The sequence below is a fragment of the Telmatherina bonti genome (assembly GCF_933228915.1).
Source record: "Telmatherina bonti genome assembly, chromosome: 6".
NCBI classification, from domain to species: Eukaryota; Metazoa; Chordata; class Actinopteri; order Atheriniformes; family Telmatherinidae; genus Telmatherina; species Telmatherina bonti.
Genome location: NC_136624.1, coordinates 32,089,217 through 32,110,291, shown reverse-complemented (window position 1 = coordinate 32,110,291; position 21,075 = coordinate 32,089,217). Strand labels below are relative to the sequence as shown.

The window sequence follows — 21,075 nt, the reverse complement described above, 5'->3', positions numbered from 1 at the left end:
TTCAAATAGTTCTGCATGTTTACAGAGGGACGGCGACAGCCTATCCGGGCCAGCATAAACACTGTGTGACAGAAATGGACCAGCAAAAAAGGAAAAAAAAAAAAGTAATAGTTCTAAGTCAAGAAGATCTTTTGAGGTCTTGTCTCTATAAGTCAGATGTTTTGCAGCAGAGAAATTGAAGACTTGCAGGACTGCAGCCGTCAAGGACCACCCCTGGTCAAGAAAAACCCAGGACTACCAATCCACAGGTCTGCATTGACCTGGGAGGTGCTGGAACAGCAGTGCCACAGTTTAATATCTAGTACATAAAAGTCATGATGTGTCAACATTGTTATTACTTACTGAATAAATAGAAATGTTGATACCAAATTTTGGGGGCTTTCCTGATGAAAGTTTATAAAAAAAAAACAAAAACAAAAAAAAACCAATAACTGAAAGCTCAACATTGTCAAGGTGTTCACTTAAATGAGTGACTATGAATAAGAACTGTTGATAAAATAACTCCACGGAGACACATGAAGTATTCAGACTTCCTGTGTACTTTGGCATTCATTTGCATTGCAATTTGTGTTTAGATACATGCATGATTATTTTATTTATCTCAGAGTTTGTGCGTTTCTGAACTTGTTTGAGTTGGAACAGAGCAGATCTGTTTTTAAAAAGGCTGCTGTACACCTAGTGTTGAGGATGTTCTGGTGTGGGCGATTGATTTATTCCTGAAATCAATAAAGAATAAAAACCTTATTAAGAGAGAGATTTTCCCTCCAGTTCCATTTCTGTCAAAGACTCAACTCTTGTTTAGGCGAATAATTAGATCCAAGACAACACACTTACACTAATGACTTAAAACAGCCACATTTAGCAAAAAACATGATGAGCTTTCCCAAACTGGTGTTTACTTTATTTCAGTTCACACTAAGGTGAATTGGGTAATTTGCTCCTCTTTGTATGCAGCCATTAGTCTTGCTGCCAGGGTGACACAAACACTGCACTGCAGATACTAAAATAACTACACAAGAGGGCCAAAAAACAAAGGTAATTAAAGCAAAGCCTAGAAAACAAGTAAGTAAACTCTACTTGAGTTTGAAATCATCAAATATACATATTTTTTGCTTCTTCGCTGCACAATTGTAAGGTTTCGTTTCATCTTTATGAAAATTATTTAGTCTTTTTGTAGTGGTGGTGGTGGGGGTAAAGACATAATAAATAAAAATAAAAAACCGCACACATTTGATGGCATAATATGTAAAATCTATTTAAAGGCAAACAGTCTTCTAGCAGACAAGCTGTTGGTCGCCATCATCGTGCCGTCTTTAACAGACGAGAATCTGCACCTGCACAACAGAGGCCACATGTTAGTTTGCATACCTTACTTGACATAAACAGGTGTGTGAGCGTTTTATGTTTTTAGCACCTTCAGTCTCACTGAGGCAGACCTCCTCACACTCCTCCTGGTGGAGGAAGCGGTTGTCGTTTCCTTCGCAGCCACTGTAGATGAAGGGTCTGCAGGCTTGAACCTGACTGTTGAAGTACCAGCGGAGAGTGTATCGTGTGCAGCTACCCTCATCCATAGGCAGCAGGCACAGATCTGCAGTGCACACACACACACACACACACAGACGCAGACAGGAACATAAAAAAGTATGATGTATGCATAAGCACAAACAGAATGAGAGACTAGAGAAATCAGAGGGGAAAAAAAAGCAAAGAAATGAGAGGGAGGGGGCCCAAACCATGCACGCATGATCACTGCAATCATTTAACCGGCTTGCTGACTTCATTAAGTATGCGAGGCAACACATTGATGCAAATAACCACCTTTGTTCTTTTGGCTTTTCCTGGATGCATGCAAAGCTTCATTTATTTTAGCTTATCAATAACTGATGACCTGAACTGTACAGAGACATTCGAAAATAAGTTGACGGGTGAACAGACAAGGTGCCCTTTATTAGGCAGGCTTGTTTCTGCATGCAGGAGGAGCCAGACACCAGACAGGTAGAATGGCTGAATTAACCCTGAATGGATCCCCCAAACAGAAGAAGATACACAAGCTGCTTTACCTTCCTCTTTGACTCTCCTCTTGAACCTGACTGACTTGGATTTGTCTGCTGTCAGAGGCGCAACTTCACCTGTTTTCTGACAATCAACTGTTGATGTTTTCTGATCATCAGCGCTTGCTGCTTTTTTTGGTTCGACTTTGATTTTTTTCACAGAGTCTTTTTTGTCTTCCTCACCTGCCGATGCACACAGAAACGTCCGCACACAGTCACACAGCACAGATGCATTATACTATAAGAGAAATGTATGAATATGATAGTGGGAGATTGATCCTGACTAGGGTATCAACAGTAAAGGTCACAGACACAGGATGGTGTGTGCTTGTTGCAGGCTTTGCTGCTGCTGGGATTCCGACATGTAAAATGAGAAACTGTAGAAGTGAGCTTAAATTTGACATGGTGTAAGAGTCAGGTCAATGGTATACAGATATTTTTTAATACAAACTGTGCTACCTGACAAGATGAAAGCATTGGAAACAGGATAAAAAGTAAAATACCATCCGTTTGATTGGCTGAGGGTGTAGAGATGTAGAGTAGATCATCCAGAGGGTCATCCAGGGCCTCGATGGAGTAGATGTGCTCGTAGTCTGGGTCATTGGTGTTCACCACCACACGTAGTTCACGGCCTTAAGAAGGAGAAGCACACACAGGTCAACATTTCTCATTTGACTCTGACACTGTTCAGCCTTCAGACAGATTGTAGGGCTTCGGCGACGCACAGAGCCATGAGTAAATGTCAGACTGCTTCAAATTTCCCCATATTTTTGTATTTATCAACATGAATCAATTTCTTTTTGTCTGCAAGCAGCTCTGTAAAACTAAAGCAAAGAATAACATCTTTTTTTTAAATAGTATTCAGACCCTTTAATATTAGACTACTACTGAGCACAGATGCCTTCTAGTTTAATCAGCCTCTAAAATATTAACACAGCTTGAAGAAAGTAAATATTTAAATATTTGCTTAAATATTTTTATATGACTATGCATCTGTGTATATATATATATATATATATATATATATATATATATATATATGTATGTAGTAAATAAAACCAAGTTACTGTGTGCCATCATTCTAAGAGTATAAATATCTAATTTAACCTATATAGGACAGTTAATAATTGCTAAATATAGTCAGTTATTAATGGTATATCTAGAATATAATATTAACAATTATTAACAGGTAACCTGACACTTCATGGAGCCTTGATATCTTAGAAAATATTGTGATCTTCATGTCAATCTCAACCACTAACAGATTATCAAAACAAAACAAACAAACAAAAAAAACCAACGAGTAATTGCAAGTTAAAAACCGATCCCCTGAGGTATCAAGACCTCAGGGCAGCTCCACAATCTCAGGACTCCATTGAACTATTTGTTCTAAAAGTGTCCAATAGATGAAAGTTAATCATTGGTGCAGCTTCATCAGGCCTATACAGAATCTGAAGAATAAAGCCAAAACGACATTAAAGTGACTGCTGTTGTTCTGGTTGAACTTGAATTAAAGAGATACTGTGCAACTTTTGACCTGATGTGAGTAATAATGGATGATTTCCAGGATCAATATAAAGTGCTTGACATGTGTTGGTGCTCTGAGGAGGCTGCCCTCTTCAGAAACCAGACACTGTAACTTTACAGGAGATGGATCCGTCTGTCATGGGATCATGTGACCTGGAGAGCTTGGTTTTATGGCTCCACTTTTATAAACACAGAGGGCATCTGCTTTCAAATGAAATTTTGTCATGCCTGAATAAAGTAAGATGGTAAAATGGTGTCTGTGGACGCCAAAAAGAGAAAGCAGGAAAGGAATTGCTCAGTAGAAAATAAAACGAGTCGATCGTGGCAAAGAATTGACTTGCTGGAGTCTGATGACAGAACAGTGTGGATGTTTAAAGCCACGCTATTTGCTTTATTAATATTAGACTGGTAAGTTAGCTATTTGCCTGTTGTGAAATCGTTTTCAAATCTTACAGCCAGCATTTATTCAGAACAGTGGCAGTAAGTTTAGTTCTAGTGGTTAGAAGAAGCTAAATGCAGCTAGTTGAAGCTAATTGGTGACAGACCGACCAAAGCTAACGTGACTCCCCAAACATTTAGCTCAACTTGGGCTGGTGTTTTTGCCAGACAGATTTGCTCTGTCAAGGGAGACATCTCATGTATTTAGCTGCCCTTGATAATCTGAATATTTTCATTATTATGATAATTTTTTTTTCTTTTTTTATTTTGCAATCATAGTCAGTCTTGATATGGCCAAGCTGGACCTGGCAGGGGAAGAGGAAAAAAAAAAAAAGAAGATGAAGGGAGAAAAAGAGAGAGAGAAAACAAAAGCATGTCTAAGCTGCTAAAGTTAGTTTTTGCAAAAACAACTACTACAGAAATACAACAAGATTCCTGTAAATATTAAAGAAATAAATTGATTAGCTTATGGCCAGGCTTAGTTTTATGGTATTCATGTGCTGTACTACTGTAATGTCCTATATGCTAAGGGCAAATGTGGATGTTTTTCATAATTTACGGACATAAGTTGTCATTATCAAAACTATCATTTATAGTGATGTTTTTAATTTAATTTTACGACAGTGTCATGCGGCCTGTGGAAGTTACAGGTTTGGCACCTCTAGTGGCAAAAAGTTACACAGTATTCCTTTAAAGAAAACTTTTACACATCAAACTTTTAGGAATTAGTACCGGTGAGGACCAACATCTACCAAAGTTACTTTAAACCAGAAATTAAGTCATTTTTGTTTGTTGAAAATCTTCCATTGACTGTAAATTTAACACAACAAACCTCCAAGTTACAGTACGGGGTCAGGTAAAAAGACACTATACTTATATATTACCAGACAAATACATGATTTGACAGTGGGCCACAAATGGAGTTCTCTGTTTTCTTGTTAAGAAAACCACCCAATGAGCAGAGGTCTTCATATGCAGCGCCACTAGTTTGACCTGTTTGTTTCGGACACAAAGACAGAGACTGAGGTCAACTACAGAGCAGTGGAGAAAACACTCACCCTTGTCCCCTTTCAGTACCCGTTGTTGCTCTGTAGCAGGCCGAGCCCTGACTGCGGGCTGGGACCGAGTGTCTAGGCCTGAACCTGAGAGAACCAGACAGGAAGAAGAGCAAAAGGAATACCGAAAGAACAAAGAGGATTCAGACAGCGACAGAACCATAGAAAGATGGAATTTAAGTCAGAAAAGCAAAATAATGAAAAAAGGGGAAGAAGAGAATATTCTGGTAGGACTGTGGTGCTTGTATGTTTGCGAACTTTTATATCGGCATAATTGTGACAGACAACCATCAAGTCTTTACAGGTCCTATATTTAAAAAAACAATTTAAAAAGGGAATATTTTGCTGTACTTAAAATAAGAAAAAAAAAAAAAGGAAAGTTATTTTCTATCTAATGAATGAGTGTGTGAACATGTTGGATTATGAATTTACTGGAAGAAAGTTACAACGGTTTGTTTCCATTTAGACTATAGTTTTACATCTCACTGGGGTTCTTATAAGGTTCAAATTACACATGGGGCTTTAGTGGGAGACTTATTTTCAGGTATGCACAGACATATGTAAGACAGTAACAGTCTGGCTGCACACAAACAATGCTGCGGTCAACGATGCGGAGAGAAATGGAATGGATCAGCTGTATTGTTCAGGAAAAATCCATGTATTAAATGAGGAAACATGAGATGTTGGCACAAGGTGGTCAGCAAGATCACAAAGAAATCTGGGGAAACTTAAGCAATCACACGCCTCGACAATGCTGACTTGAGACAATGCTTAGATGTCTCTCAGGTGGGAGTGAACGATGATGGTGAACTTGCCAGGACTGTGAGGAGACAAAACCACCGTGTTCTTTTGGAAAACTATTTTGTGTACAGATTTAAAGTTTGAGTATTCATTGATTTGTGTGTTTGGATAGCAGAAAAATGACACCAGAAATAAGACAAACACTAAAATAATAACTTAAAAATACGGTGGTAGTATCATGGTTTGGGACTGTTTCATCTGGTCCTGAAGGGCCGTGGTTCTGCAGATTTTAGATGTTTAACATTTCAACACACCTAATGCAAATTAGTGGGTTGTTAACTGGCTTGTGCAGGACTTCACAATAAGTACTTGATCCATTTCATTTGGATCAGGTGTGTTGGAGCAGTGAAATATTTAAAATCTGTAGAACAAGATTTTAGATATTTACATTTTTCCTGTGTAATTTACTTAGATTTACTATTTTTATTTACTTTTTGTACCCGTGTAAAAATCTGGGATTGTTTCAGTCACATTTGTACAGAAATATAGAAAATTTATAAAGGTTCACAAACTTTCAGTCACCATTTTTTGACATTTAGACAGACCAACGACACCCCCAAAGCACCGGAAAAATGATTCCACCAATGTGACACAGACACAAAACAAAAAGGATTCAACAAGTTTTTCCAAGATCCTATGAAAAACTCTTTAAATCCTTTAAAGACTCAAGTCACAGCAGAGAAGACTTGCGTCATTATAGTCAAACACTTTTTCACAAGACAGAAAACTAAAGTCTAAAATCATCTGGTTTTCTACATGAAGAAAATGAAGCCATATTCTCTGTAGAGCTTCATGCATATGAGCACCCAGCAGCTGTCATGCTGCTGCTTCATCACACTGACGTGGTTCTGCACTGATAAACAGTTCAGATACTAAACTTCGCCAAAACTGATCACTTTGGAATTTTACGCTTTATATTTTATCAATAGTTTATTTTCACTGTTACAAAACTGTTTAGAAATGATGCCTTATAAATAATCCTCGGGACATTTGCATGGAGTAAGTTAGACAAATGGCTACTTTTTAAATAAATGGGAAGGGAATGACTTGACCTGCTCGCATTAGTTTAAATGGCCGCACATTTCATTAACTTAAGAGATAATGCGCTCCTTTTTTTTTTTTTTTTTTCTTTCAAATACATTGTTACTGCACACCCTGTAGAAGCATTTACTGCAAAGGATAAAGCTGTAACTAATGCTAATGCACTGCCTTTATGTTGTGTTTTTCTTTTATGCTGTGGTTGAATGGCTCACTCACCTCCGCACGCTGATGATCAGGCAAACAGACCGGAGGGGGAAAAAAAAAGAAAAAAAAAAAGAGATGGAATAATGAAGGTCAGTTATAAGAGTCATTGTACTGATGTTGTTCTCGACAGCTTCGCTTGAATAATACTTGATAAAGTTTAGCTGGGATTATGACTCACACACTCTTTGATCACCATGTGGAGATCAAGTTGAGTACAACAGAGAAACAAATTAGCAATACAAGCTGTTTGAAAGACTCACCACAGTGGTGATTCATCTCAGAGCGAACATACTCTCTGATCTCATCTTCCTAAATTCAAAAGAAAAAGGCAAACAGGGCAAAACACTGTTACAAACAACCTGGTGTTTGACTCTGTGGACATGTGTGTGCCATTTGGTGTCTTTGAACTGGGCCCTGAGGTAAGGATCTCACACTGACCGTCATGCCTGCATCTCCTCTGTCTCCCTTGGCTCCATCTGGCCCCATTTCTCCCTGCAGCATGGACATGTATTAGGGTATATACGACCCACAGAAGCGTTCCTAATGCAAACGTTTCTGTGGCTGAGATGATTTGCAGCACAAACAAGTGGAACAATCAAAGCGGAGGTTAAAGCAGCGCTAGTAATTATACCTATTCTAGTATTAAAACAAATGGGGCTTTCAATGCGTCATTTTATGGGATCACTGTGGGTCCAAAGAAAAACCAAACACAGCTTTAACAAATTCCGTTTGTTGATTTACATGATTATGTTCTGGTTCATTGAAATTTCACTGAAATCAACAAAATAAAAAATAAAAAAGCTTTGCTGAAAAGGATGCAGTTGTTCTGCAGTTTACATTGTAAGGTCAGGAATTTCCTGACTTCAGCAAGCAGTGCTCCGTCAATAATGTTTGCAAAGAAAACAACAAGAGACAGAAAGTGATGAGAAGATCCTGACCGGCTCTCCTCGCTCCCCAGGGATGCCTGGGACCCCACGTGGGCCAATCATTGCAGGGCCAATTGGACCTCTCTCTCCCTAAAACAAAGGCAAAAAAACCCCCAAAAAATAAACAAAAACAAAAAGGATATCACTCAGTAATCTACTATTGAGCGGTAAGTACTGTTGGTAATTATACATCACGGTTCAACACTTTTGCAATGACAATCATTAAACACTCTTCTTAACCTTCCAATGCATGAATTATTAATAAACAACGCCACCCCCCCCATACAATAGTTTACTTGGACAGACATGTACAGAGACATCTTTCTTTGTCTTTATTATTTGCCTTTTTATTTAGTCGATCTTTTCTATATAAATATTTATAAAACAATATATTGTCATACTAGTATAATTTTCTTGTCTTGTTTATCACTTTTTAAAAAAAAAAAAAGGAACTAAAAACCTTCCTTTTTAGAAAAGCTTGTAATTGTTAATTTTCTGTATTTCATTGTTGTTTCTTTTTTTTTTTTTTACTCTGTAGGACTTTGAGGTTTGGTGTCAGATATAAAGTGTGTTTTAAAAAAAATATAATTGCATGTTATTGCATATATATTAGTTTATTCTTTGGTCAGTGGCAGTGTGTTGGGTGACTCTTAATGTCCACTGTACTGTCAAAACTGCAAATATTCCATCCTCACTTAGAAATATACTAAAAAAACAACCTTTAGATCATTGTCCACTGTAGTGGATATGATGCATCCAAGGGTTAAATAGTTTTATCACTGAAGACATGCACAGTATCTGTAATTTTTTCTTCAAACAGCCAAAATGCACCAACTCCTACCTACATTAACTTATCCTGATGTAGCCAAAATGGAGTGAGGTTATGTAACAGTCATTAAAGTTCATCTCACATTCATAACAGTATGTTCCACTTCTGCCACTGTTATTACAAAGTCATCAATAAACAGCTCAAGCACTTGACTTAATCAATGCTGCACTCAATATATGAGCAACCACCAGCTTTTCTGCAGCTATTAATGATACAGGAGATAAACATATCTTTGAATGCAGCTTTCGGTGCCACGTGTCACATACCTGATGACTGTTTATTTAAAACACACAAATCTCTTTTGCATATACTCGTACACATAAATTCATGAACTCATATTTATGTTATGAAATTTAATTAGAATAAAATTGATGATTTGAAAAAAAAAAAATAGACCATTAATTCTAAGTTATTTATAGAAATGTATTGAATTGCACAGCAACATTACTAAAGCAGGCAGCAAGACTTTGAAAACAAAGAACCATTTTTTTTAATAGGAAAAAATAAACAAGCAAAAGAAATTAACACAAATTTACACACACAGCATGGAGGCAGCTTTTATGTTTGTTTTTGGACCGGATCGTGTGCAGAGCACTTTGCTCACCAGCCGCTGATGTTACCTCATGTTAGTGTGATGTTAACTGTACATCTGAGCTGGACGTCACTGAGACTCTGCTGGTTAATATGATTTAAGGACAGTGACATATAAGGTGGTAGCAGGCAGGATAAGAGGAAAGCAGACTAGGCTGCTGATTAAAAAGTGAGTGTAATAAAATAACTGATGGGCAGAGCCTGCTTCATGCTTTGGCCTAGCAGTGACTCATTATACTATTCCACCACATTAGTTTAAATATTAGCTGCAATAACACTTTGACAGAAACACTTTGACAGATGAAATGAGTGACTAGGTAGAGCAGATGACTGGTTCAAAACAAGTCTGGACATTATGGAGAGCCTTTGTGGTTGTTGCTCAGACAGATTAGATAGTTTAAAGACTTGATGGACTGAAAGCCAATTGCATTTCTTGTTGAGAGATTTCTGTACTTGTTGTTGATTATTTAGGAGAAATCGTCTGTAGATTGTCATTTCCTGCGACCTGTTTACTGAAACAGAAGGGACTCAGTTTAACAGTTCTGAAAAGCTTTACTTTTCCTCTTCTAGGTGCCTACCTAGACAACATTTACCTCTGGATCGAAGAGTTGCATTTAACCAAGAATAAGAGGATTAATGAGGTTTTCTCAAAGTATTTCACAAATTACTGAGACAAAAAGACCAGAAGAGGCCGTCTCAAGCTATTCCAGCAGAAAAACACACCAGAACCTCAGCAGGACTTTTAACTTATATTCAGCAGCCAGTTAGCTTAGCTAAACTTTGCACCAGGAAACGCTTCAGGATGTATTTTCCTAAATTAAATAAAAGTCCACTGGGTTTAAAACTTGTCATAATACATTGGTTTGCTGTATTAATTAAAGGTAATGCAGAATGCTGATTATAAGTCTGAAATTTTCAGGATAAGTCATTACGCGTTTCTAAATCATTTGAAAAATTTTGCAGGGATAAATATGAGACATTTTTATGTTTGTGCTTGAATCTATCCAAGGTACAAAGCAGGTTAAGCTTTAGAGTAAAATTAAACAAACTTTCCAATCCAGATTCAAGAAAATCTGGTAAAGTTTCTTATTTCGGGCTACTGACTTTGTGTGTTCCCTTTCTAAGTCTCAAGATAGTTCGGTCAATCCTAAAATGTTTTAATTATTCCTTAAATTAGTACCAATAAAAAAGAAATACTATTACAATTTTCACTTCTATTTCTTTCTTGATTCATCAAATTCCTTGTATTTTGTCTTCAGAGAGAGCGACAGACATATAGACAGATAGATGCTTGCATTGTACTCCTGGAATACATATATTATGTTAAACACTAATAATCATAAATGTGAATAATTATTGACATGTTAGCATGTAATAATGCATGCACCCCACTGTTTGTGTTAGTGAGGTTTGTTTTGCCTCCAGTATTCCAATACAGTATCTCTCTGATATCACACTGGTACCTTGGCCAAAAATCTGTTAAGAGTAAATCCTCTCTGCAGATCTCAAGGATGAAAGGAAGAGAAATATCGGTACATCTGTGGACTGGCAAATGATGCTACGGGTAAATCAAGAGTGTCTCCGTCACAAAAAAGGTGCATCCATCAAAGAGACATGGTGTGGCCCTGTACCTCATCTTCAGCTTCCTTTATTTACTTGATGATGAACCAGACAAGCCATCAAACTGTCAATCATCATGAAGCAATCCATAGAAATAAAAAAGAGCCAGATGATGATGAAGAAAAAAGACAACAAAGGTGAGAGAAACACAAAGATTGTAATCTTTTTATATCAGCCTTACATCATGCTTCTAATGTCAAAACTGTCAAAAGTTTTATCTCCGTTGCTGCCACACCACTAGGAGACCTGACTGCTGCTATTTTTTGGATGCAGTGGCATAAATGATACTTTAATCTATTCTTATTTCGATCGTACAGTTTGCTTTACAGCATCACCATCAGATCGGTGCACAGTCAAGCTGATGCTTTTATCACTACAACTACTGGTGTCATTATCCTCTCTCATCTTTTTCAAAGACCTCTACCTCTCTAGATAAATCATGTGACCAAGGTGGAGAATAAACAATCATGAAGTCAAAATAAGGATAGTCACCTTCTGTCCTTGAAGCCCTTCAGGGCCTTTAACACCAGCTGGTCCTTGTGGGCCAGTCAAACCGGGGGGCCCATCCACTCCTCTGGGACCTGGAGGACCCGGCACACCAGGTGGCCCCTGTTTGAAGCACAGACACTGTTAACTGTGGATTACACATTTTGTGTGGTTCTGAAGGTGAGTGGCATTGCAGTAAGGACATATGAATATGAAGATTAGGCACCACGTGGTTTATATTTAGATCTATACGAATGACATTGTAATGCTTCTGTAAAAGCTGAAGTTAGATACCCACCCTTTCACCTTTCTCTCCTTGACTTCCTTTGGGTCCAGCAACCCCATCAAAACCACGGTCACCCTACAGCCACGCAAAGGAAATGGTTATGTTGCGTATTTGAACAATTTTCCTGTAAAACATTGGCTATGTTATTGTAGAATACCTTGGGACCGACTAGTCCCTCTTTTCCAGGGCTCCCTGGGACCCCAGGCGGCCCGATGTCCCCCTGGAAAACACAACGTGAAACACCTGATTGTAAACAATCCATGTGACACATTTTAGATCGCTTGTTTTGCATCAGATATTAGTCATACCTGTTCACCTTTTCTTCCTGGTAAGCCTGATCGTCCATTAATACCAGAATCCCCCTAAAAACACGCACACTGATCATTTCATTTCAATATGTAAACACATGCAGACTCAGATCTCATCAGCTGGTCCTCAAATCTCTTCACTACAGCATATAACTTCATTGATGTCTCTTTCCTCCTCAGTTTTCAGTTTCATGTCTTACTGGCTCACCTTCTCTCCTTTGGGTCCATCACTTCCACAAACCCCCTTGGGGCCACGGTCACCCTGGTAACACAAAAGATCATCACCAACAGACACATGTAAAAAGGCTTGTGAATCATTAAGTGGAAAAAATGCACCGCAGCAGCCAAGCAGAGAGCCCATCCATACAGACTGTTCCCTCACTTGCCACTCAGGCACTTCAGAAGCACTCAGGCACACACACCATGAACATAAAACAGTGCAGGAAGTTTACAGCAGCAGTGGGAAAGATGCAAAGCTGGATCCAGTTTTTTTTTTTCTTTTTCTCCCCCCCCCCAGTAATGCGTGTTCAGACGGTGACACGTAGAAGTAAAATAAGAAATACAAGTGCAGAAGGTTCAGACAGAAACGACAACGTCCACAGTAAATCCACATCCAAGGTTCTGATGTCACATCTGAATTTCACATTTTACCCTGAGATGAATGTCAGTACACACAGGTGTTTTTAGATAATTGATTTTTGCTTGTCATTAATATTCATGTCATTAATGAAATAACATGTCATTACATTTGTTAAGAGTTACAAATAAGGAAATAGTAATGGTTGCAACTGGCATCCGAGGAATCAGCCATTAGATAATTGTCATACATATACAACATGTTTTGCTCTGATTCAACTTAATGCACTTTGGTTATGGACTACATGAAAATGTAGGCTACGTTTTTATTCTGAAACCAATGCACAACCTGAAAAAATTTTCTCAAAGCATTTAACAAATTACTGTGACAAAAAGACCAGAAGAGGCCGTCTCAAGCTATTCCAACAGAAAAACACACCAGAACTTCAGCAGGACTTTTAACTTATATTCAGCAGCCAGTTAGCTTAGGATGATTCATCAAATTCCTTTTATTTTGTCTTTAGAGAGAGTGATAGACATATAGACAGATAGATGCTTGCATTGTACTCCTGGAATATATATTATGTTAAACATTAATAATCATAAATGTGAATAATTATGAATAGTCTGACATGTTAGCATGTAATAATGCCTGCGCCCTACTTTTTTGACAAGCTGTTCAAATTTCTCTTGGACTTCTATGATTAGTCAACAGGATCAAATAACTGTATATTATAATATAATAAGGATAATTATAATAAACAATAAAAAAAAAAAAAACATAACCTCCCTTTGCACATTTGCAACATTCACTTTTAGCTCTTACTTTGTTTAATGATTTACAATATTCAGATGAAGTGAAAGGATATGGATATTAAATCAGAGCAAAATCCCTGTTTTAAGATGTTAATCATCATAATAGTGGGTTAAGATGAAATGTTCCATGTACATTTCTGTAAAAAAAATTGTATTAATCCTCTGCAGTCATATCAATTTGAGGCCATTAGCTAGTTGTGACTGTTATCGCCCACTCATGAAATAAACTAAAAGGTTGAAACCACGTGTGAGGAACGTACATGCACACAAACACACAGAATACCTTGATTCCTCTCATTCCTATGATACCAATTTCTCCCTTTGTCCCTTTATGCCCAGGCAGTCCATCTTTTCCAGGTAAACCCTGGAATAAAAGTGACATTTTCCATTAAGGTGAAACATCTTCACAAAGAATATAAAGAGGTGTTTAGATGAAAGTAAAAACACACACCGATTCACCAGGCACTCCAGGTTGACCTGCTTCTCCCTGCAGAGAGAAAGCAGAAATACAACAATTACATGATCACAGGATACTTTGTTATTAACAGCAACACTTATTTAATCACAATAATTATCTATGAACATCATCGCTTGCCTTCTGTCCACCAGGCCCACGAGCTCCCGGGAATCCATTGGACCCTCGTTCTCCAGGTTCTCCCCTCTGACCCTGATGTCAAATACACACACAGACAGAAATGTGCATATAAATTCAGATAATCTGTAACATCATTCTAATGACATTTTATGCAGTTATTTTGGTTACTGCATAACATAATGATTATGTTTCCATCTGGTGCAGATTAAATCACAACAGATTATTTATTTTGAGTTAAAAAGCCACTGGCCTGAACAGAATCAGAGATACCTCTTTAATGGTTTCACATTGTGCATATCATGATTAGGTGGAGCATCAAGTTCGACATGGTCAAACGCTACAGCTGACACAGTCAACTTTAGATCTTATCTTCAAATCTTTCACTAATTTTTTACCTGCTCTCCTGTTGGACCTTCTTGACCTTTCACTCCCTTTTCTCCTTGTGAGCCTTTTGGTCCCCTGTCACCCTGAATGAAACAGCAAAATCCATCAGAAGTAAAAACAGAATTATTTGCTGCAATAAAGAGTACGTTTCATTTTGGTGTTGACTAACGGTTTCTCCTTTGCCGCCCTTCTCTCCAGGTGGTCCTCCCACCAGCACAGTGTCCCCCTGTAAGAGACGTACAAACTCTAAACATTTGGTTTTACACAAACAGAACAAAAGAAACATAATCAAACTACATCTCCATAGACTGGGTTTTCTTTTGTAATATCACAGCTCATCAGTATTGTGTGTATACATACACTCTTTCTGAACTTTTTTCAAAAAAGCAACCACTGACAAAAATTAGCTTCATATTGCTTATTCTTTAATTTTCTATCGATAAAAAAAACTAAACAAAAAAACCCTAAATACATTATCGAGTCACAGCACGACTTATTAGATATTAAAATGCACACACCTTGTCTCCCTTGTCACCTGGCAGCCCGCTGTCTCCCTGGAAACAAAAAAAAAGGTGATTGAGAGTAAAACATTTTATTCAAACATGTCAATTTTATTCACGACTTTACGTGAGCAGAACCCTCAAGGGATGAGCGACATAATGGGATACAAAAGAAAGAGAAAAGGAAAGTCAAAATTCACCTTCTCTCCTCGAATGCCTCGCATCCCTGAGGGACCCTAATGGGAGCACACAAACACAAACACACACACACACACATCAAGATGCACATATTGCTCCACGGTGACAATGACTACGGTGTGCATGTTTCTGCATGCCAACGCTGCTTGGGTTGTGAGGTGGTTGCAGACTCGGTTTCGGTTATCTCGCTTTCAGACTGCAACACTGTGAGAAAGGGAGAGACCTACTGAATGATTTGTTTACAGTCTAGGGAACACATTGTGTCCCTGTGAAGAAGACTCTTCAGCCGAATAATCATCAGACTCATGCTTGTGTGCTTCCTTTATGGCTCCAGAAAGACTGCCTGCTGGGTTGCAGAAACCTCCGAGAGCTTTGCGGTAAAGGCTCCGCTGCTATTACAATTTTCTCTAAAGGAGTACATAAAAATGGAAACTTTAAATATTTACCGTCGGTCCTCTCTCCCCATCCAAGCCCGGTCGACCATCCTCGCCCTGAAGCAGAGCAGGACAAAAAAGTAATGTGAAAGTACATCAATATTAGTTTTAATCCTCTAAAGGTAAATTCACAGTTCAACACAAGCTCAGATACTGAGGTGTGAAAACTGTCTTACTCTAAGCCCTGGATCTCCTCTCTCCCCCCTTGCACCAGGGATGCCGACACCGACCTCCCCCTGAGAACAGAAATAAAATCAATACTCTTCAAACAGCATATTAACATTACACAGATGAAATCTTTGGGAGTCTGGGCGATCACCTTGTCCCCTTTGACCCCGTTAGTGCCAGCAGGGCCCTAGAAAACAAAACATCAGTCATAAATTAGCAATTCCACCAAGTGCTCTGTTATTGTTGTCTCTTTCTTTATAATTAAAATCAGTTTTTAGATCGAAATTTAGCTGAGAGATCATTTTGAAAATTCATGTCTGTAAGCAGCAGTCCAGCAACAAAGCAAGATGACAGCACAACTAGCATTAAAGTTTAATAAGCAGCTGTTAGGAAGGATTAGCAGCTTATATCAGAGTGAGGAGAACAGGAACTTACTGCCTGTCCAGCAGGTCCTGGAGGACCAGGAGGTCCAACATTTCCTGCGCGGCCTGCGAATCCTTGGAGACCCTGAAAATAGAACCTCAAGTCGTGGAAAATCTGCCTGGAGGAAACAACATAGTCGTAGTACGTAGTTCATTTTTGTCCACTAACCCGCTCCCCTGGGGGTCCAGGTGGTCCTGGCTGTCCATTTTCACCTCTCACACCAGGCTGCCCAGGGTCCCCTGACTTCCCCAGAGGCCCTGGAGGACCAGCTGGACCAGGAAGTCCTGGATCTCCCTGCAGTCAGAGATTTAATCCTGGGTGTGTCCAGTTAAAAACACCACAACTGAACAGATAAAAACAGTTTTTCCATCTGCAACAAGCCATGCAGCGACTCACCTTCAAACCGGGGGGCCCAATGCGACCAGGCGGACCTGCCAGTCCGATGCCTTTCTCTCCCTTCAACACAGTTCTTTTGTCATTACTGTCACAGTGAAATGAGTTGGAAGTCAGACAAAATAAAAAGACATGAAGAGCTCACCTTATCTCCTTTCGGCCCCGGAGATCCTTGAGTCCCCTGCATGGAAAACAAATAAGGAGCTGTGAAATGGCTAATTCTGGTTCAAAAAACTTTTCCAATAAAAAATGGCTGCAAAAAATACGTGATATTAAAGAATCAGATAAATTTTACAGATAAAAAGCAAAAAGAGAAATTGTTGATAAGGGCATGATCGCATTATTTAACCAGTGCAAATCAGCTTGATAAAAAGGATATTCATGTCCATCATCATCATCATAAAAACGACGACACGATGGATACACTTGTTTCATTGTCTATTAGATTTTTTTGTTTAATATCCAAGTAGCAGAAATGTCATGCTACTACAAGAGAAGTTCAAGTAGGATGTGATCACACAGTGGAACAGGATGAGTGAGACATCCTGTGCGGCTGCACGAGTATACACACATCATACACACCGTCGAGAGAGGTTTCCCTCAATATGAAACCAAATGAAACCTCAACTATCCACGATGTGGTATTTGAACTGTTTTAATGTAGTGTTCTCCTGTTTTCTGTGTTTTGTCATCTTTTTAAATGTTGTTTAATCCTGTAAGGCAGCTTTGAGTTTTTAAAAAATTTTTATGACACTCTTTGCAATCTTAGGCCTTCTTATGTGTTAGACATCCTCAATAACTACGAGGTCCCCCAGAGCCCTCAGGTCCTTTAATATGTGACTTTTGTGTGCTTCAGGTGCGTCCTGCCAGAAGGTCTGAGCTGAAACTGCTGAGGTTTATAAGACCTTTTTTTTTTTTTTTTGACAGGCTTTTAATTTGAGGTGTTTCTTATAAAATTCCTTTAATGACAAGGAATTTATTCTTCCTTTGGAATTTATTCTTATTTTATCTATTATTTTGGCTAATTTATTTATTTTACTGTTTGATTATATAATATTTTCAAATTTTTATACAAGCTGGTCCTATTTATCTATTATTATTATTATTATTATTATTATTATTATTATTATTATTTTAAAGTTTATTTGCCTTTAAGTGAGTTACATGTTTTGGCATATAAAGGCTTGTGTTTAATTTTGTTTTATTGTTGATTTTTGTTTTTACTTTTATCATGTTAAGCACTTTGCGTTGCGCTTTGTATGAAAAGAGCGACACAGATCAAAATTTGATTTGTTTATCAAAGTTTTTTATGTTTGTTTGTGGTTTAGCATATATTAAAAAGTCCTGTGCTGTATGTTTGTTTATGTAATGTACATAACAAAATCCACATTCAGTTGTGAGACGCATGAGTTTATTTACAAAACTGCTATGAAAGTGTAAATCCATAAACCAAACAGGCAGCGCAAGCAGATTACTTACATCCTCTCCATGCTCCCCCTGTTCACCAGCCACTCCCTGATGTGACGACAGATAACACATTGTGATCATGTTTTGTGCTGCTCTCCACCATGACAATACTCACATAATAACTATACTCACTCTTTCTCCTTTGATGCCAGCAGGACCTTTGTCTCCCTTGTTACCCTGAATGACAGAAGTCACATATCCAGTCACACAATTTTAATAGAAAAGCACTCAACAGTTCCAGTCTGCTTTGTGTTGCTGACTGACACAGTGTTTGGCCACACTCACCTTCTCTCCAGGTAGACCTCGCTCTCCAGCTATGCCGGGAAGTGTTAGGCCAGGAGGACCCTGCATCAGGCAGAACCAGAAAGGAGCTGTAAGCTTTCGTAAGCAGCAGTCAAGCAACAACTCCCGTACAGAATTAGCTGCTTTTAAGTCGATACAAACAGTGACTCACCCTCTCTCCTTTAGGTCCCACAGGTCCAGTAACAGCCTGTAAAAGCACAACAAAAACAATATGTACACTACCAGTCAAACGACATACTTTCTCACTGGATTTATTGGGAAAGTGTGTTTTAACTGGTATGTGTATATAAATATATAACCACCACTGCTGGTTTATTGTTCCTAAAGAGTAAATGCAAGAGTAAATGCTGGCACTGAGCATCACGAAAGCCCCATCCTTATCTGTTCAAGCTGTCAGACTCTGAAAGCTTTAAAGTCTGTAGCAGTGGCTGTAAATAACAACAGCATCAGGGCTCATCTGTTACAGTACGCCGTGTTTGGAGTAATGGAAGACTGTAATTCATCTTTTCTAAATGTTTCACACTGGTTTCATTGAGACAACTTGTGGTGTTTCTGTGTTGAAATATTATTGCGGTATTCTCTCCATGTACTTCACCGACTTCTTTACTACAACTCCACTGTTGATGACAGAGCTTCCATTTCCTTGATAGTTAGCTCGTGAACACTGCCTAGCTACGATAGATTACTTCCATGACCTATGTGGGATACAATTTGTCCTTAAATATTAAAAATGGTTTCTTTTTAAACTATAATCTGAATTACAAAGCCATTAGTTCTGGAGGTCAGTAAGAGGGCCATCAAAGCTACGTGACTGAGGTTGCCAGAGTAACGGGCTTGCAGGTTAGATGGCCATACTGTCATTTTTCTCATCCATGAAATCAGTCTTAGTTACTCTTTTGTTTGTCATTGTCTGGTTGGTGACATTTAAAATTATTTTTGTACATCCACTTGTAGAATCAAGACATTGGAGAGGAAAAATCCTTTCTGGAAATACCAACAAATATGAAACTGTTTATCTGTCCAAGTCAAAATGGTGAAATTCATATAAAATAATTTTCTAGACTAACTTAACAAGCCACACGAATGCCATGCAGCCTTCAGGTTTTACAGAATGACCACTAGTTGTGTAGGGGGAAAAGCATCTAATGAGAAATTGTTTCGGCAGTATGACCTGAGGTTGGACCGTCCTCTTAGATTGTGGGAATGATATAAAAGACACAAGAGGGAGATTTATTTAGAACAAGATTACGCACAGGTTCTATCATACTTCACCAGGATTTCTTAAGATGAAACTTAAGATGCTGATTCTTAACCAGGAAGGATGCGGTGTGTCAGTATACAGTAACAACCTGTAATAATTTAGTCACTCCAAAGACGATCTGCTGGTTCAGGCCATTTTTTCCTCTGTCATTTTCTTGTGTTGGAAATAAAGTGCCAAGAAAAACATGACCTGAACCAGAAAATGTCAGGGTTAAGCATGTAAAACACCTTAACTTTGGCTCAAACTTAAGGTTAGGTCAGAGTACATGGTGAGGTCAGGAACATAGTCGTTGTGGTGAGTTTACTGTAGGTGTCTAAGACATAATTAAGCAGTGCATTGTGTGTATGTGTGTGTTTGTGTGTGAAACAACAAATGCTAAAGAGAGATTGTGAGCAGATGGACAAGTGTTGCTTGCTCATTTATCAAACTGTTGAAGTGACTGACAGGATCGCTGTGCCTCTGTCCGAGGTGCTGAACCTCAGGTATTCAGCAGCGGGGGAGCTGTTAAGACACATGTCACCATAACTCATATCAACATTATGAAAAGCAGGATGGGGGTTGAATTCTGAGATGCACACAAAGCAAGCACCATCCTTCTGTTTGTCTCCAGCCATATTTTACCAGTGGAGAGCATGATATCAGAATATCAGAACAGGATGACAAGTTAGAAACCGCATCCAGGACACTTCATTTGGAGTTATTGTATTGATTGTATCAGTAAGTCAGAAAAAAAATGTCTCACCAGGTTGTAGATGTATATGGAATTGAAACACTACTTTAAAATTAGGAAACTGAGGTTTGAGGTAATTAAATATGACAGCAAAGTTCTTTAAAGAAAAAAAAACAATTTAAGGTGGTTATTTCATTTTTGCAGAGTACTCTTCTTTGAGGAAGACGACTATTAACACGGTTCATGTGTAGAGGTTTTTGGTGTTCATACTATGCTTGATTTCTGTGAGTTGACATTGATATGGGAATGTTGATGTCACGGCAAATTTTGTTTAAGTCATTTATTTAGTTTTTGATATGGAACAGATGATAAAATATTATCTGACTGTTCCAAACACAAAATAAATATTATGATATGCTGCTGGTGTGTAAAGTCAGTGCTTTAAACCAATCCTTATTGCTATAACAGTGATGGCAGACCGCCAGCATAAATCAAGCATTATGTCAACATTCATTAACAGTATTTGCCTTTTATAAGCTTCAAGCAGGTTGTAACGTCATGTGACAAACTCATTTCAAGAAAAGTTGGGACACCTTATACATGAATAATGCATACATAGGATTTTGATGACCCTATAGGTACATTTCCAAGAAATGTGCTGCATTCCATTACTCAAGGAACACTTCAGTCATGTGTTAGCACCTGGTAGAAGTGAGTACTTTTG

General features: G+C 38.3%; 1 protein-coding gene across 1 annotated transcript in view; it reads right to left on the bottom strand.

Annotated features, from left to right (window-relative positions):
• The window catches only part of col7a1 (collagen, type VII, alpha 1), a gene marked incomplete at both ends in the record, with an annotated part of 65,707 nt that overhangs the window by 2,190 nt on the left and 42,442 nt on the right, over nucleotides 1–21,075 (bottom strand). Inside the window, 30 exons of the mRNA XM_079242122.1 lie at nucleotides 1,415–1,588; nucleotides 2,061–2,234; nucleotides 2,555–2,683; nucleotides 5,075–5,158; nucleotides 7,378–7,426; nucleotides 7,556–7,609; nucleotides 8,056–8,133; nucleotides 11,576–11,692; nucleotides 11,868–11,930; nucleotides 12,013–12,075; nucleotides 12,164–12,217; nucleotides 12,372–12,425; nucleotides 13,839–13,919; nucleotides 14,007–14,042; nucleotides 14,151–14,222; nucleotides 14,546–14,617; nucleotides 14,704–14,760; nucleotides 15,053–15,088; nucleotides 15,235–15,270; nucleotides 15,679–15,723; nucleotides 15,843–15,902; nucleotides 15,953–16,021; nucleotides 16,270–16,341; nucleotides 16,426–16,551; nucleotides 16,654–16,713; nucleotides 16,796–16,831; nucleotides 18,130–18,165; nucleotides 18,250–18,294; nucleotides 18,403–18,462; nucleotides 18,572–18,607. Coding sequence (XP_079098248.1) covers nucleotides 1,415–1,588; nucleotides 2,061–2,234; nucleotides 2,555–2,683; nucleotides 5,075–5,158; nucleotides 7,378–7,426; nucleotides 7,556–7,609; nucleotides 8,056–8,133; nucleotides 11,576–11,692; nucleotides 11,868–11,930; nucleotides 12,013–12,075; nucleotides 12,164–12,217; nucleotides 12,372–12,425; nucleotides 13,839–13,919; nucleotides 14,007–14,042; nucleotides 14,151–14,222; nucleotides 14,546–14,617; nucleotides 14,704–14,760; nucleotides 15,053–15,088; nucleotides 15,235–15,270; nucleotides 15,679–15,723; nucleotides 15,843–15,902; nucleotides 15,953–16,021; nucleotides 16,270–16,341; nucleotides 16,426–16,551; nucleotides 16,654–16,713; nucleotides 16,796–16,831; nucleotides 18,130–18,165; nucleotides 18,250–18,294; nucleotides 18,403–18,462; nucleotides 18,572–18,607 — 2,128 coding nt within the window. The remainder of the gene's footprint in view (nucleotides 1–1,414; nucleotides 1,589–2,060; nucleotides 2,235–2,554; nucleotides 2,684–5,074; nucleotides 5,159–7,377; nucleotides 7,427–7,555; nucleotides 7,610–8,055; nucleotides 8,134–11,575; nucleotides 11,693–11,867; nucleotides 11,931–12,012; nucleotides 12,076–12,163; nucleotides 12,218–12,371; nucleotides 12,426–13,838; nucleotides 13,920–14,006; nucleotides 14,043–14,150; nucleotides 14,223–14,545; nucleotides 14,618–14,703; nucleotides 14,761–15,052; nucleotides 15,089–15,234; nucleotides 15,271–15,678; nucleotides 15,724–15,842; nucleotides 15,903–15,952; nucleotides 16,022–16,269; nucleotides 16,342–16,425; nucleotides 16,552–16,653; nucleotides 16,714–16,795; nucleotides 16,832–18,129; nucleotides 18,166–18,249; nucleotides 18,295–18,402; nucleotides 18,463–18,571; nucleotides 18,608–21,075) is intronic.